Here is a 17,440-nt window from a genome sequence, read left to right as displayed (position 1 = left end):
ACAATGACGCAGCAGGACTAAAAATCTACAGAAGAACAATATTAGAAAGTCAGTTCCTCAGCGCTGAGCTTCTTAGACTTGTAGAAATTCTGTTTTTGCCTTAAGGTACTTCCATGTATGTTTGCATATCAATAAACGGCTACATGCATTTCCGATTTTCCTAGCAATATAAAGAAATGGGCGGCTAAAAGTACTGCATATTATTGACCTTTCCTTCCACCTTCAGTTTGTTTGTTTGTTTAGTTGTTTCATTGTAAGCTCTTCTGTACAAGACTTTTTAATGCTAAAATCTGTGCTTTTCATTTGAACTCTCTGGTGTTCTTGTAACATTAACTTAAAATGACCCTTACTTGTTTTAGATTGAACTTGATTGAAACTACACATGAAATCCCACGAGTTTACATACTGAACTTGGACAATCTATTGCATATCTATTTTTTTTACTTTAAAAAATCCCCTTTCGCTCAATAATTTCCATGTTGTTACATTACAAACATCATTCTGCGTATTGAACTTCCAGTGTAACCTTGCTCAGAATGATCTTTTATGTGTGTGTGTATGTGTGTTTTAAAGGAGACAAAAATTGTCTGTGCTCACATCTGTGCATCTCATTTTACAACAGATTATTGTTTGAAAGCCAATAATGCTCCAATATAATGTATATTGAAACCTTCAGTGAAGAAATAGGTGATTGAACATAGAGAGAACGCTGCCATTTTTGGGTGTATCACTGCTGTTGATTAAAAATGTATTTATAAACAATGTACATGTAATGGACATGTAATGTTACCTTTGTTTTGAGATCAGCTACTACATATGTATATATAATATGTAAGGATTGAGGTATTAGAAAAATTATTACCAAAAACTACATGGATGTCGATAATCGTGGCACCTTAGGCATGTATTTTTTTTTCACGGCCTTGTTGTTGGCTCTCTTTCTTATTTTTCACTCCCTAGCATGCTCAACCATTCTGTTCTGTTCGTTGAGCCTTGGACGAGGAGTATTCACAGTCACCAACAACTGCTTCAAGTTATAACTTTAAGTATCTTTCGCCATTCTATAGCTTCAAAATAAATTTGTCAGCCAGAGAGAGTGCTAAAACATATCAGCATATCAGCAAACTGAAGCAATGGTGCAGGGCTGTGGTAAAAAGTATATTGGTATAGTTTTCCACCACACAGACCACCTGATGTGGAAGAGTCACCATGTCTTAAAAAGGCACTTTATCATAATCTTAATTAACATCTTGACAGCTTTTCATCTTGCAATAAAAGTGAAAATTTAATGAACAGTGACTATGAAATACATCTTATTAACATTCATGCTTTAATTCATTATTGCCATCAGTATCTTTTTCACTGTATGAGAACAACAATGGCTCAAGAAAACCTCAGAAAGCGCTCTTAATGACATATCTTTACACCAGTAGCACAAAGAAAAAATAGACAGTGTTAAGCCCAGTGGGAACACAGACACTAGATGTACACGGCTGTGCACCGGACAGGACATCTGGCTTTGACCTTGACCAATGGAGAAGAGGGATCACTGGGCTGGGATCCATGCATCACTCTCTGGTCACCACTGACCTCCAACAGTCGTTTTACTTAACTGCTCTCTGTGCAGTCGTCAGCATAGAGGGCACAACCTTTGTTCCAACATCAGCAAACTTTACTCCTCCTCTGTGATGGTTGGGGAGTGAAGGGGAGTGGGGGGAGGAGTGGGGGGAGTCTTATGCTGGGCCACTGTCCGAAATCCTCCTTGGTGGCCATCCATTAATTTTCAGATCCATCTGTTTACAAGATGAAGGCACTGAATGTGATTTAAAGCACCATTACAAATTAAAACCATCCTCACATATTACCATAAAATAGCTGCATTAGGGTGTCAGCGATAACAGATGGTCTTCGAATAATCAACACACGGACAGGAAGGGTGCTTGATTCAAGATGTCAGCGATGTAGCAAGCTGGAGTCTTTAGCTTTGATAGACAAACAACTGAGAATGGGACTTGAATTGATTGAAAAACATGAAGCGATGGACCTTTTTACAAGTGCATCTGTCAGATCACTGTTAGCGGGTTCTGTGATGGATTGAACTTGCTGACACGTCCCTGCCACGTAGCAGAATGTTTGAACACCTTGACGAATGAGGAAGAGAATTGATCTCTGTCGGTGTCAAAATGTGAATACGTGTCTGTAGGTTCAATGAATAGTTAATGTTTTTTAACTTGTACTCGCTTGGCAGACTTTTTTAAATTAATCACAGCAAAAACGGTAGCTTTCCAGTGATGTCAAGTGGGGTTTTTTTCCCCCCAGATGAGTAACTTAAATAACCTTCAATCAAAATCTGGACAAGAAAGCAATTGACTTTAAATTTTGACACTGTTTTGTAAGGTTGCGTCTGCAGTTTGGGCAGCGTGATCTATCTGTAATGCGATGGCATCCGGCATTTTGAGTGTGTGTGTTTTTAACACCAGTGCTCTTCAAGTGCCCTGAATATTCACCTATTAACAAAACAAATGTCCAATCAATCATCCATTCATATAATCATGCATGCAAGAAAACAGTCGATCAAATTATCCCCCTCTCACGTTGAAAGAATTAAAAGGACCCGCTTTCATCTTAATGAGATGGAGTTATAAATGCGAGGATTTTGCCGCAGTAAAGTACTGGAAGGGTCACAGGAGCATGAAACAAATGAAGCAATTGTATAATTATGGAAGGATTGAGACTTGAACCCCTGAACCTGAGGTCAGCTTCAGATAGTCATTATTCTACATTAATCTTTGCCCCTCTCTGAAAAGAGAGAGCCAAGATTTGATTAGCTATTCAGAAAATATTGTTTAGCTTTCTAATCATAGCTTTACTGAATTTCTGAATTTGTAATGGACACCCTGCCACAGCAGCACCTGCAGACCAAAAGTCCAGGGTCTCCATGTTTTTATTCTCAGCACGGGTTTTAAAACTCAAATTAATTCTCATAAATGCTGCAAACTATTTTCTATGATGCGCCTCCATTTCACCAGTCAAGTGAAACTGGAAACCTCACAGTTACAAGTACAAACATCCATAAAAACCTAATGCAGAAATACTGGCAGGTGCTGGGCCGGTATTACAGAGTAAATCTGGTTAAAACTACTCCATTTATGACATAACTGGCATTAAATTACAGTATTTAATAACTTCCACTCACTATCACTACTCTATTTTACAAGCAATGCAGTATCTAAATATTTAATTTCCATGTGTCTTAATTTAACTGTGCAGTAAGTGTAACTCTGTGGTTCTGTCTGTGAACGTGTACATTTTTATTTCCATTTCTTTATGTGGGTAAAAATCTGACTGCTGCTCCCACACAGGTGACATAGATCTTGCTGTGGGTCCCTTCTCTCAGCTCACTGTGGACTTGTTACTCTGATAGTGAGACCAAGGAAGGCGATGCCATGTTGCTTAAAAAGCTGAGAGAAGTGGTTAGAGAAGGAAGAAAACTACGGTGACCTTTAAACCTCAGCTCAGGGTCAGATGCTTTTCCTTGCAGGTTACAGGTTAGAGCCTAATCACATCATCAGTGCTGTGAGAGCTCAGTGGGATGTGACAACAGTGGAGGAGAAAATGTTCTTTGCAATCATTATCTTCACTCCCCCCTCCTGGAAAAAAACATCTTTTTTTGACCCAGGAGGATTTCAGTGTTTGTTAGTCTTGCCTTATGTCTGCTTGTGTGTGCGTTATAGCAAGAGAAAGATGTTTTTGTTGTACAGTACACTCTAATATGCTCCTTCTGTCCATACCCTCAGGCTCTATCTGCAGCAGGTTCGTGTCTTGGCAACCACATACAATTACAGTAGCAGGGGGTCTGTGAAACAGTGAGACCTGAACTGTGGGAGCTGAGATTTTATAACAGGAAGACTTTGCTGTTCTTGGGTGTCATCAGGTTGGACTTTGCTGTCCATGCAACCACGTGCAGTAGTCAGTCCCGATTGGCTATTTTTTTGTAGGACAATCTTTGCCAACATGGGTGTACTCTGTTTGGAAGACAACCACCTTCCTGCTTATATTGACACCAGCTCCGCTTGTGAGAAGATGCTATTGATTTAAAGAGTGTATCAAAGTATCCATGTTAATCTACTGTGTTTATTTAAAAAAAGATTTTATTCAATTCACAAAGTAAGTATGTGAAAAAAAGAGAAAAACTTCAGCACTTACTGTCCTTCCCCTCAAGTAGTCCCCCCCAGGATGTATCTCAAATGTACCATGACAACCTGTTATGCTCGACTCTACACGCCTGCAGCCAAACAGAAGGGTTCATTCCCCACCAGTGATCAGCAGCGAGCGGGCATCTGCGTGCATCTCCCGCTGAATGAGTGTACCGCTACAGCGGCGACACGACAATACACACGTATGCATAATTAGGCGTCAGCATGCATGTGTTTATTAAATGGGTGCATATGTAAGTGTGTACTCGGGTGCTGTGGCTGAGGGCTTACTTGTCTCATACACGGGGATAAAGGCAGCGGTGCAGTGATGAGCTCCTAATCTGAGTGCATGTGATTGGTCCGGTGAGGCTGGAGAGATATGAGCGTTTGACTTGTTAAAAGGGATGTTCTTCACTTGGAGCTTCGTTGGCCCTGACATAACTGGGACATAATTCTCCTTGTCAAAACTAATAATCAATTCCCACCATGAGGATAATCTGACAGTAGACCCCCAGTGAGCGTGACGCAAGCTGTCCTCACTTCCCCATATATTATTAACAGCCACAACAGTTACCAGTAGCAACTGAGATAACCCCATGTAGCCCCTCTCCACAAGTCAGTAAACACTTGACAATGGGACTGATCTTCACTGTGGGCTTTGATGCTGGAGTTTGACGCTAATGACCAATAATACAGCGAGCCAGAGAGACTGCCTGTTTCTGCAAATTTGGCTAAAAATAAGGAAGTGTTCATTCCTCCGGGCTTTGTATGTGTGTCCAGACCAAATGACCTCTAAAGGTTTTGACTTATTATATCAGAACACTAGCGATTCTTTTTATATGTTATTTTGTTTTTTGGGATTTTTTTTTTTGTGGATATATAACCTGTGTATGGTACAGTGGCAGCAGGTGTCCCCCAGGGGGTGGCAAGATGAGCAACATCGTTCCTCAACTGGATGGAACATTAATAACATGAGGACCTGGGGAGAAAGCTCCATCTGGGCCAGGCTGGTGCAATGCTGAAGGGACAGGCCACTGACTCCACAAGTCTATAATCCCTCACATAGTGCACTGGAAGCCCGCTGGGGCAAGTTGACAAACACGCAACTTTCAGGTGTAGCTTTTCCAGATAATCGACACCCTTGAACGAAGTGACCTCCTCCTTCCTGTGTCACACTTGAAAAAGAAATAAAAAGCTCAATTTAATGGTGTTTGTTTGTCAGAACCTGACACTTCCGACTGCAAATGAGCTCTTATGAATAATCACATAATTATTTTGCGTGCCCTTCAGCCTTTATCCCCTGGTAGGTGTTAAATAAATAACACTGAGCCGGATTCACTTTCAAGCAGGTGAAAATTATCCAAGTAGGAAGGCGAGGCAAGATAAAGGAAGTAAAATTATTAAAAGGTCAGGTCACTACCACTCAAAAGGGGCAGCGATGCTCAATATTGTAGCAGTGCAGCTCAGTGACTTGTCATTTCCATTTTTTATCACCACCTCTTCTGTAAGTGCTTGTTAATCAATACGCTAACAACAAGGATTCTCTCACTGTGGGAGCTTGAAGCACATGATGTGTTTACACCAGCCCCTCTTCTTCACCCCTGTGTCTCAGTCTGTACTTTTTTAAAAAACAAAAATTATATCTTTGTCCAGCTTTGGTGGAAAACTTCTTTGGATTTCCACATCTCGGCGTAAAAAAAACAACTACTACAAAAAACCTCCCCAAAAAACCTGAAGTTGTATTCACATTTTACACTGCATTCAGCTAACATTTTTTTATCTTAAGGTCTAGGGTGTAATTTGTAGTTGCCGGTAACGAAAGGTCTCAGTCTGACATTAAGGTTTTCAGGTATTGTACGATGCAGGCCTTGGATAGGAAAAAAAGGGGAAAGAATCTGCATTAATATAAAATGATTGCCTTGTCTGCTAGATGCTGCAGAGGAGTGGCTCCATTTCATATCCGAAGATCTTTCTGAGTTTCAGCTGTGGCTGACTAACCTTGTGAGGCCCACTGTCCATGCCTGTCTGGCCCCCCGTTGTAATTTAATGAAGATATTTTGGTGTCACTTCTTTGCGGGAGGGCAGACACATGACTTTGATCGTAGCTGAAGGTGAAGGTGAAAAGATCGAAACTGAGGAGCCACAAATGAGCTGCGTGGAATTAAGGGGCATCACAGTTCTGTCTCAGCAGACTTGTGATTTCCTGTCAGCTTTTTTCCCCTTTTTCTCTCCATGGAGCTGCCGATGCCTGATTGTTTTTCTCGGCTGAGGTAATTCAAGTGCACTAGCCTGGAGCTTCCCTGACTTCTGTTTATTAGTTATTCATTTCCGTCAGTCTGAGATGCCTTCGGCAATGCGATCTGCAAATTTCTCTCCATTTAGGTGTTCTGCAGGCCAACTGGATCATCGTCCAACTCCCGCGATGCCCAGCAGCACTGCACTACTGGGTTCTTAATAGTTAAACATAGTTTTGTCATTTGAAAGTGGAGAAATTGTGTTTGAATATACTGTATGCCTTCATCTGAAGTGCTTATTAAAGCCTGTGAAACAACTCAGTCACACTTGAGATGGTAAATCTCACATTTGAAACGACTTTTGTATATATAAGTAAAGTTCAGTAACAGAAGTTTTCTTAAGTAATAATAATAGCAAGTTCTCACAATAAAAAAACTATTTTATGTAGAAACTGTATATTTATCCTTTTACTTCAGTAAAAATACAGAACAGTCAGTCATCCGCCTCCTCTGATGTGGTCTATTATAAAGTAGTGGATTTATATCTAAAGTTGAATTTTTATATGAAATGTGTAACTTTTAATGTGATATAATTCTGCAAACTAAATTTGTTAATCTCCTAATTTGGCTGATACTGACTGTGGCATTTTTACTATTTGAACAAAAAAATCTTCACCAGAGAATAATGTGAGTACCGCAAATATGCTGCTGCAAAATGAAGCAGATCCTGTCAGCTAGGCAAGGCAGGCAACCTGAGCTGCACTATGTCATGCACATTAACATGCCTCACTCTTCCCGTGCCAAATCCTCCCAAATTGGCAGTCTAATCAAGCCCCAGAATTTTCCCGTCTCTCTCTCTGACGCGTCAGTGCTGCACCTGCCCTGCATCGCATCCTGCTCTTTCAACCCCTGCACTACCCCAGCATCCACCTGTTGACTAAGGGGTTTGTTTACTCTTCACTCTCTATTTGCATCATATTTGTATTCTCCCCCTGTAAGAAAGCAGTCATTTCAAACGTGAGCTGTCTGACTGAAATGCCACACATGTAGGACACATGCTCTCTGTACTGTCTCTGGATGTCATTTATACTTGGAGAGTGCAGGTAGTCGTATATCTGCTAGAACAGGTATCAGATGGACAAGGACTGTCTCTCAGAGGAGCATTTATAGATACGTTTAAAAGACGTTAGATGTTCTCACCATCCACACAGGAGGGTTTGTTGCGTGTCGTCCCGGCCACTTTCCCCGGTAAACAGGAGCACTTGACTGTCTGAGAGCGCTCCTCGATACGATTCTTGTTACAGCATCGGTGGGCAGCAATCACCTCGCACGTACCACCCTCTGGAGAGAGATTGAAAAGACATCCTGTCAGTAAATGTGAGATGTTAATAAGAAATGTTTAACAGTAAACTATCTGAAGCAACCATGTAATAAGTGTCCTTAACTCACTGCAGTTTGAACTTAAAATCACAAACGAGCAACAACAATGCAAATAAAAGATGGACTTCCTGTGTAGGGAGCTGCAATACAATCACTGGGTACTTTTACCATAAGTATATGAAGAAAATTAGCCCTCAAGGCATCTCAATAACGCCATCTAATTGCCTCTTACTTGGTGCTGACTGTTCTCACTTCATACCAATCAGCACATGATTGACGCTGATGACTGTGCCAATACAATAATAGGCAATAGTACACTAAAGCATTAACTCCAAAGTATAGGTGACATCAGTCATGGCAAGTGCTGAACAATAGGTCCCAGTCTGACAAAGGGGTATGTCTGTGGAAAGCGAAAGTGATAAGCACCAATAGCAGTAGTAGGTCAAAATAACAATAGGGAGGCTGAGGGGGTGATGGAGCTGAGGGACATCCTAAAATGAGTGAGACAGACAGAAAGAGAAAGCTAGAGGACAAGGTGTGTCTGGATACCAGGGACTTGGCATACCGGTGAGTAATGAGAGAGCCACTGGAAGTGCCCCCTTCACACAATTATAAAGCGTGGGGCTAATGCAGCCAGCGGAGCTGCAGGAGAGAGGCCCTCCATCACTGCTCTCCCTTTTCCTTACGCCCCAGGAAAAACTCTTTATCTTCTTTTGACAGGCACCACAACAGACACCAGCGTCCAGCAATTAAACTGGAGCTCATCCCAGGACAAGGGGAGAGGAGAGGAGAGTTTAACTTATTCTCTCCAATATCCAGAATAGAACAGATAGAGTGCAGAAGGAGAGGGAGACAACCAAATGCCACATTTAATCTTGTCTGCGCATTATTTTTGTGGGCGATACGGCGTTTTAAAGAGGACATCCTGCTGCGCTCAGACGATGCACTTGCTTCTGCTGGCATGACAATCACCGGTGTGTGCGTGTCTCTGGCTGGGCTGGTTGTGCAAATGTTTGAAATGGCTCGGGTCATGAATTACAGAACTGAGTTCCCAGCAGCCTAGACAAGTTTGGCAACAGTTTTCTTCTCCCATTCCCATCAATGTCTGCCTTGGCCAGACCAAAGGCCGATGAGATCTGGATTAAAAGGCAAACATTTGCAGTCCTGCTGGACCGCGCTGTCGTGCAGAATTAATGTCACTCTCTCCGTGCTTGTTGTCTTGATATTTCTAGGCAGGAGGAAGCAGAACACAGACTATAAAAGTGAGGAGAACAATCCCTCGAGTCTGCTAAAACCCCAATCCTCACAATGTGTTGCCTTGTTGAATATTTTAGTGAGAGTTTCCTGACCTGCGGACTTACTTTTAAGTCAAAGCAGATCGCTAGATGAGAGAGGATTTAATGTTGCGTCATAGAATATTGAATTGGGCTGAATCCCCACACCAATAATACGATACATGATCTGCAGGTTAGCGCTACCAGACTTTCAGTGGAAAACCTCTGACAAGGTACTACCAAAGTAAACCCTAACATATTCACATCTCTTATTTGAATGTGATGAGAATGATCTTGATCTGTGTCGCTGGACTTAGTTGTTCAGTGGAAGTACAGTTAAAATTAATTATTTCTCCACTTTGTGACTTTGTTAGGTAAGGAAATGGACCATTTATCCCAAATGGTTATACGGTTTCATTTAATCATGGAAGGGTGTACATTCTAGGACTCTCAAACCCTGCCCAAAAAACCCAAACCAATACAAAACAAACAAACAAATTGAGCACCAATGAGGAGGGAAGAAAGTCTGAAATAAATAATAGCTCAACATCAAGGAGAGCCGTGAACATGCAAGGCCACAGGAACCACAAAGCAGGATTTGGGCTTAGTGAGGTAATATCAGGATTAACTCTGGGTTTTCAGTATCATGTAAATGGTTTACTTTACATTGCCATGGTAAATTGTGCTGCAGTCCTAACCTACTCCAGCACAGATTAGGGATTAACAGGTCCAAAATCCCAACCTAAGGACTAAACAGTTCTTTAGAAAACAACGGCATCATCATTCCCCGAAGATCAATCCTAGCAAGAAGGTCTAAAGGATCTACAGTTTTTGTCTTCCCTGATGAGCATCAGTAATAAATACAGGTCATTAGCAGGAACTCTATTCCCTGTGCATGTGTGCAAGGCTTTTTGTTTCCTGTTGGCTGCAAACACAATTTTATTGTTCCATAAGACTTAATGTATGATCCTAAAACAGAACGCCTATTTTTACTTTTCGTCCTTAATTTAAATTTGCACGTAGACCCTACCCTTGAATTCTGTTTTTATAGATTATTTAGTCTTTACTTTCTCTCAGGCTGTTCAACATCACTGAATAAGAACTAAATCTGTAGGCCTATAATGCAGAATGGAATAACAATTTCAATCTGGAAGGTTCAATCTGATAACCACCTTTGTGCATCTGCTTATCCCAACTGCCAAGTGAAGCCAATTGAAAGACATCCTGTCGATGTTGAACTTTGCTTTTGTACAAGTTACAGGAAGTCAGCAGCAGCAGAGATTAAGTTGCATAACGAGATCATGAAGGCAGCTTTTATACAAATGGAATTTATATATAGTTATAGAATATTTAAAAGTAGAATGGGAGGGAGAGCCTTCAGTTTTCAGGCCCCTCTTCTGTGGAACCAGCTTCCCAGACACTATCTCTACTTTTAAGATTAGGCTTAAAACTTTCCTTTTTGCTAAAGCATATAGTTAGGGCTGGACCAGGTGACCCTGAATCCTCCCTTAGTTATGCTGCAATAGACGTAGGCTGCCGGTGGACTCCCATGATGCATTGAGTTTTTCCTTTCCAGTCACCTTTCTCACTCACTGTGTGTTAATAGACCTCTCTGCATCGAATCATACCTGTTATTAATCTCTGTCTCTCTTCCACAGCATGTCTTTATCCTGTTTTCCTTCTTTCACCCCAACCAGTCGCAGCAGATGGCCCCGCCCCTCCCTGAGCCTGGTTCTGCCGGAGGTTTCTTCCTGTTAAAAGGGAGTTTTTCCTTCCCACTGTCGCCAAAGTGCTTGCTCATAGTGGGTCAAATGATTGTTGGGTTTTTCTCTCCATCTATTATTGTAGGATCTACTGTACACTATAAAGCGCCTTGAGGCGACTGTTGTTGTGATTTGGCGCTATATAAATAAAATTGAATCAAATTGAATTGAATATGTCTATTATTTAGCTGATCAAACAGACAGATTGCCAATGAACCAACAATTCTGGTCATAGATTAAAAAACAGCTGGACATGAACTGTTGCAGAGTGCCAATCTAAATGTTGTAAGCTGTCTTTGTAGACTTTAAACTGTCGTACCCATGCAAGTCAGCTATAATCATACATACTTGGTTTTTAATGACCAATGAGGCAGTGCTGTATGATCATATTTTTACATTTTGTCTTTGGGATTTGTTTAGAAAAGTTCAGCCCTGGACAGATGTTGGAAAGAATCATCTTGACAGCTGTTTCACCATGAGGGCAGGATGCAGTAGAAACTTTTGCCCAATTCAGTTGATGAATTTTGAAGATATGTTAACTCAGATAAAAATCTGAGCGTTATCAATTGCTTGCAATAAAAATCCATAGTATAGTATATAACACGCTTTTGGCTCTCACAGTTGTTTTGCACCTTCAGTAAAAGAAATTAAAAAGTAATTGTTGTCTGGAAGGACAGTGCATTACTGTGATTTTTTTTACGTGGTACACAAAATATAGTATGACTGACAAAATTACCAGCAATACAGCAAAGGCATTTGATTGACAAAGCAAAGCCAAACAAAAAGGAAAGCAGACAAAAACAAAATGGTGGAATATGGCTGTGTGTTTTAGACCTGTGAAAGAATATAAGACATTTAGTGTTTTACGTTTACCATATTCATTTCTAAGATTACTTCCTGAACATACTGAACAAATATCCCTAACATGCACACAAGCATGTTTTGGTGCGAGTTCCAGCAAGCCCCCAGCTCAACAGTAAGCATGATCACGATGAAGCATCTGGTATGTGGAGGAGAGAGCAGCTTCATTACTCTTCTGGGCCAGTCACTAGTGCCACTTAGACGACAAATGGCCATTTGGACAAGCCATATTGCCATTCAGGTAACTAAGAGCTCAGGGTGAGGTTAACGACCGTCTATTATCTACGTATAAATTTGGTGGTTTGTGTCTTGATGCATATATTGTGTGGTATTTCATAACAGATCTATTCTGTTCACGTGCACAGTAGTAATCAGTGTGTGTTCTGGTGCAATGTGGGATCAGAACAACTTAAGACTGTGGTTGTGATGGATGCAGTGCTTGGAGCCTGTCAGGCAACTAAAGGGGTTAAAACAAACTGCAAAGATGGAGTGGGTGGCAGTGCACTCTAGCCTTTGGTGAAGGAAGGTGAAGGGTATCGATGGGACCATTGACCGGTCATTTTTCTCTCGGCAGCCTACAGTGACAGCAGTCATTAAATGAGTGGATGAGGTGATTATGTTTAAGGAAATCAATGCTTCATTGTTTTCAGCTTAGCCCAATGGCCAATTAGGAGGTGTTAATGAAGGAAGGCTGTAAAAAGTAGAGATATATATGAGAAGTAGGAATGGGAGTGCAAGATAAGAAGCCATAGATCATATCAAAGTTTTTTTCCTCTGGTTATCAAAGTTTATGTTTGTGGAAATCACTCTGAAGTTAACTATAAAATAACTTTTTTCAGATATACAGTATAAATGCACCAAGTTAGTACATCAGATATTCTTTTCAACGAGAATATATAGTTTAGAGATTGACTCCTACTGTGTATTCTGTGTTATAAGTCATGAGCAGCCTTAATGCTTCTAAAATAACTAGTGTCTTTAAGACTATATTGCAGTATGGTGTTGAGTGTTAATCAAGCCTAAACCTTTTCATTAGTCCGATATAACCTGAGTTTCTAATGCTTGTGTAATGTTACAGTGCCAGAAATAATCCACAAGTAAAAACCGGTCAAAACTGACTCCCTGTTTACTTTCTGCAGAAATGGACTGCGGGTTGCATCATCTGTCAAACAGCATAAAATTACTCCTGTCACAGATGAAGACCTCAAGCTTACTGCTGGGGAAAATAATTTTGAATATCTCATATCGCCTGTTATGAGATATTGTAATTATTTCCCTGATGGACAAATTAATAATTGGGGAATATAAGTTCTACTTTATTACTTATATTTCATGTTCAATTTCAGAAGAGAAAAGACTTTAAGGATGGGTACTCTCTTCTAAAAACAGATGATTTAGAAGGAGTATGGCTGTCTGATATAAGCCAAAAAATACATATAAACAAATCAATCAATCACATTTTGTTATTTTAGGCTGAATGGTAATAAATTGTATAATGGTATAAAAATAGGTATTTTTCAACCAAGTAGAGTTTTTTTTTTGTCCATTTTGGTTGTAGCTTAAAGCCATATGTGAGACGCTACAATCTTTAGGACAGGGAAACATTAAAAAGGAAAAACAAAGTTTTCTCTAGGCTTGTGGACCATTCAGGTGCCGAGTTTGCAGTGGTGAAACGGTGTCTTCCCAAAGTCAGGATATAGATGCAAATCAGCCAAATCACATTTTTATCTTTTCAGTGCTCCTTATTCTGTTCTGTATTCATATCCTTACTCTCTTTTTTCAAACTAAATAAATGTCATTTTTAATTCAGTGCACAATATATACTAAATTTTGTTTTCCACAGCAGCAACTGTAACATTAGCTAGTTGGGTCCATACAGGCAGCTTTTGTTTGGGGGTGTTTGTAACAGTCTGTTATATGGCATGTACACCACAGGGTTACAAGCAGCTGAAAATGTCGACATGTCTAAGCTTTTTGAACAGGTGGTGTCGAAAATTACACTCATCATGTTTTTACATGAAAGGCACTTATAAAGCCAAGTGTAGTTGTGGAGGGTGTAGAGGTGTGGACCCAAAGGCAGGATGCTGGAGGCAGGCTCAAATTGACTCATAGCTCACAGTAAAAACTGTCACAGTAAAACAGAAAATGAACAAATAATAACTGACACAGGGACACATGAAAGATGAAAATAAATATTCACAATGAAAGAATGCGCAACAGAAAGGCAAAGAGAAACACAGAGGGAACTAAATATTAATATTGACCTGGATAAAACACAAAACAGAAACTAAAACTCAAATATGACAAGAAACAGAGACAACAGGAACAAGAATTCATTCTCATCCAATTAGCTAGTCTTCTTTCCCATCCACCCTGTGTGTGCCTGACAGAGGTGAGAGCATGGAAAAGATTACACTAAAAAAATGGCACATGACACAGACAACATTTACCTTACTATAATGATCGCAGCGTATGGATGTGTATATATCTGGTGGGCCAGTATGAATGAAACTTTGAGCGAACATCATCACACATACAGCCATTATTAACATCTATGTTTTTAAAAAAGTATTTAAATATGACAGAAACATAGCTTAACAGATGACAATTCATTCTTTCATTCATTCAATGCGTTCATTCATGGCCCTTATCAGGGTCACGGGGGGGCTGGAGTCTATCCCAGCTACCAAGAGGCAGGATACACCCTGGATGTGTTGGCACTCTGACGCAGGGCTAACACACAAAGACCAACAACCATGCACACTCACAGCTACAGGCAATTTGGAATCACCAATTAACCTAACCCCACTAATTACATGGCTTTGGACTGTGTGACTGTTTATTTAAAATATAAATGAATTACTATGAACGCGACAGTTTGAGGTTAAATGAGGAGTGAATTTAGATCGAGAGCCAGGATGTGAATCCTGTAGGGTACAATGTGTATTACAACTGGGACCTTAAATTACTGACCACAGAGATCAATACATGTACAGTACTATGTCTCTTGAATGTCTCTTTTATAATTACAGGCATGCGTTTTTTTGAGATTATCACTGGAAACACTAACATTACAGTATGTCATGTAAACAAAAAACCCCAGATTTATAGATCACAGCAGGTTTTTAAAAAAAAAATGAACAGATTTCTATGTAGCTTGACTACCTAGTTTACAACCAGACAATAAATATATATCTGTAGATCTCACTATTTCTATATATATATAAAATTTCATTGTTGAGTGTTTATAAGCAACAAAAGCACTAAAGGCTGTCAACTGGGAACAAAATTTAACACACTGTACTTTATGGCATTATTGATGTAATTGGTGGAAAAACATTTGAAGTGCTTTCACTTATGGATGGTATGTGTTTCTGCTGTTCTTTACAAATAACATGGTTTTGTTGCGCACTATCTGACCTTTAAAAGTGTGAACAATTTTAAAGTGATTAAACTGTTTTCATTTTATTAACCATGTTTTTTGGCAGTGTGGACCTCTATCGTGTTTCCCTGTGCCAGGTCAGACATCGAGTGAGATGCGAGACACGAGTTGCATGTAAACAAGGGCTTTAAGAAAGAAATGTAGTGCAATATCAAACTATGTGACCATAAATGTTTTGAAACTATATTGATATAGTTTAAAAACATCTGTCTAATACCAAGGCTTAAAAAGGAGCCAAAACTTTGTCTGCTTTAAACCCATAGAGTAGATAGATGGATCACTGTCTTGCTGTGCATATTCTCAAGGTCACAGCAGCATGACAGCTTATTTTGCAACACCTAAAGGCTTCAAGTTCACGGGAAGTGACAGTTGCTTTTTATATTCAGAGTGACAAAGAAAGCTGGCAACTGACAGCCTTTTGATCACACTGAATTAGACATTTTTTGACAGAAAAATTAAGGTACTTGTAACAATGTCAGCACCAGATGGAAAAGAAAAACCCTCTTTACACTACACCTTTGCTCAGCTGCAGTTCGACAACTGTAATCTATGCAGCGGCAAAGAGCGGTAATCACCGGCTCACCATCAGCAAAGCATTTCTGTCACCTCCTCTTTCTCAAGCTCTCTTGATCGCTCTCTTGCACTGCTTTTCTCGCTGCTACAGTTATTAAGTAATAACATATGGCCCAGTGAAGGGACACGGCAGTCCCTAAAGCTTCTCAAGGACTCATCATAACAACTTAATCAGCGCACACTTGCTGCTTCAGCTTGCGTGCCAGAGCCCCTCTTTTGTTTTGTCAGGCAGGTGTTGCATCAACCACAGTCCCGAATATATCTTTTCTTGCAGTTCTTTCGTTTTCCTGAGCTTGTTGTTGTTGTTGTTCACTGGTGCTTCTGGGTAACTGACAGCTATCCACAGTCTCAGAACTTTTAATTGTCAATTTACATCTCAGGTGGCAAAAGGAATTATGGTTCCCTTTGTCAGTAAATAAATGTAGAGCTAAAATGTAAATTTGAGACCCAGTTTGCATTTATGAAGCAGAGTGAGAGCAGCATTTTAAATTAGCGCTGAAAATGATGCACATTTGGAGGACAAATTGAGACTCTCGCAGTCGCCTTATTTTTTTCCTCACAAGTGAACAATGTTACCTTGTACTGTGAGACAGAGAAGTCAATTCAAACCCTCGCAAAGTTTTATTAAGCAGCAGATTGTTTATCAAGTTAGTGTCTGTCAACTTTTCTTTCAGTCAAATCATGCATAATAGAAAATGACCTCCTTTTTTAAAAAAAACACAAAAGCTTCTGATGCGCGGTTTTCAATCAGATGCATTTCATTAGATTTAAAAGTTCAAAATATGCTTTGTCACGATTAGTTTTATGTTCTTTGGGAAACAAAAAAAGTCAGTATATTAATGACTTGTTTGAAGAAACAATGGCATCAAAGTGGCTGTGGGCCAGCTGTCCCTCTGCATATATGTTTAATGACGCTCAGCAGAATTTCTTTTCATTGCTTAAACATCAAGTTTAGTTGACTTAGGGTAACGTTTAAACACACCACAAGTGTATATGTCCTTTTTTGGCAAGCCAGAAGGTTTATATAGGAAAAATTACAAACCCCTTATTTACTAATTAAATTCCATTTAAAACCAAAATTCTGTGGAAAAAGTTATTACTGGGACTGAACCAGACTTAACTGCAGTTTCATGATGAGTATATTGCTTTTTGTGATGCTTCGACTGTCTGATTCACACCTTATGGAACATGTAAGTGATATGATGGGTGGTCTTTCATGGGCCTCACAATCACAGCTGGTTCCTCACCAGTATGTTGATGATTGTGCTGTTAGGAGCACTGGGAATGGTTTATACTGTAGCTGCACAGCCTTACATCCAAGGGGAGAGCAGCTACATTTAAATTAGAAATTTCTTTTACTTTTTATAATCCCAGTCATGGAACCATTTGAATGCACCTCATACTTCCATGCCTGAGCCCTAGTAACTTTCTTAGAAAACCAATAAGACTTTTACCAATGAATAATAAAAGTTGCCTCAAGAAGCCAGGCTTCAAGATGGGCTTGCACATGTTGGAGCAGTTGGAGTATTCCAGCTTTGGAACCTTTTATGGAGCAAAATTATAAGAAATTAATCTGAGGCATTGTTAACCATTGTTTTTCCAGTCTAAAACCATTTTGACCTATGTGCCACTGATGCATCAGGAGCTGGAGTGCATTTGCCGTTTATCAAGTGCCCATCAGCCCCTATTGCAGTGATCCGTACAGTTTGTCTGACCT

The 17,440-nt window shown here is 40.0% G+C and overlaps 1 protein-coding gene across 6 annotated transcripts in view; it reads right to left on the bottom strand.

Annotated features, from left to right (window-relative positions):
- Window positions 1–17,440, bottom strand: part of tafa1b (TAFA chemokine like family member 1b) — a 111,912-nt gene that overhangs the window by 13,393 nt on the left and 81,079 nt on the right. For 5 of the 6 annotated variants that reach the window (XM_025907429.1, XM_025907432.1, XM_025907431.1 and 2 more), the window contains one exon: window positions 7,631–7,771. In XM_025907429.1, the coding sequence (XP_025763214.1) occupies window positions 7,631–7,771 (141 nt within the window). Of the gene's footprint in view, window positions 1–485; window positions 1,794–7,630; window positions 7,772–17,440 lie in introns of those variants that run through there. The other variant, XM_025907434.1, reaches the window with a different exon arrangement.

This window comes from Oreochromis niloticus, linkage group LG5, assembly GCF_001858045.2.
Source record: "Oreochromis niloticus isolate F11D_XX linkage group LG5, O_niloticus_UMD_NMBU, whole genome shotgun sequence".
NCBI classification, from domain to species: Eukaryota; Metazoa; Chordata; class Actinopteri; order Cichliformes; family Cichlidae; genus Oreochromis; species Oreochromis niloticus.
This window is presented reverse-complemented; position numbering and strand designations above follow the sequence as displayed.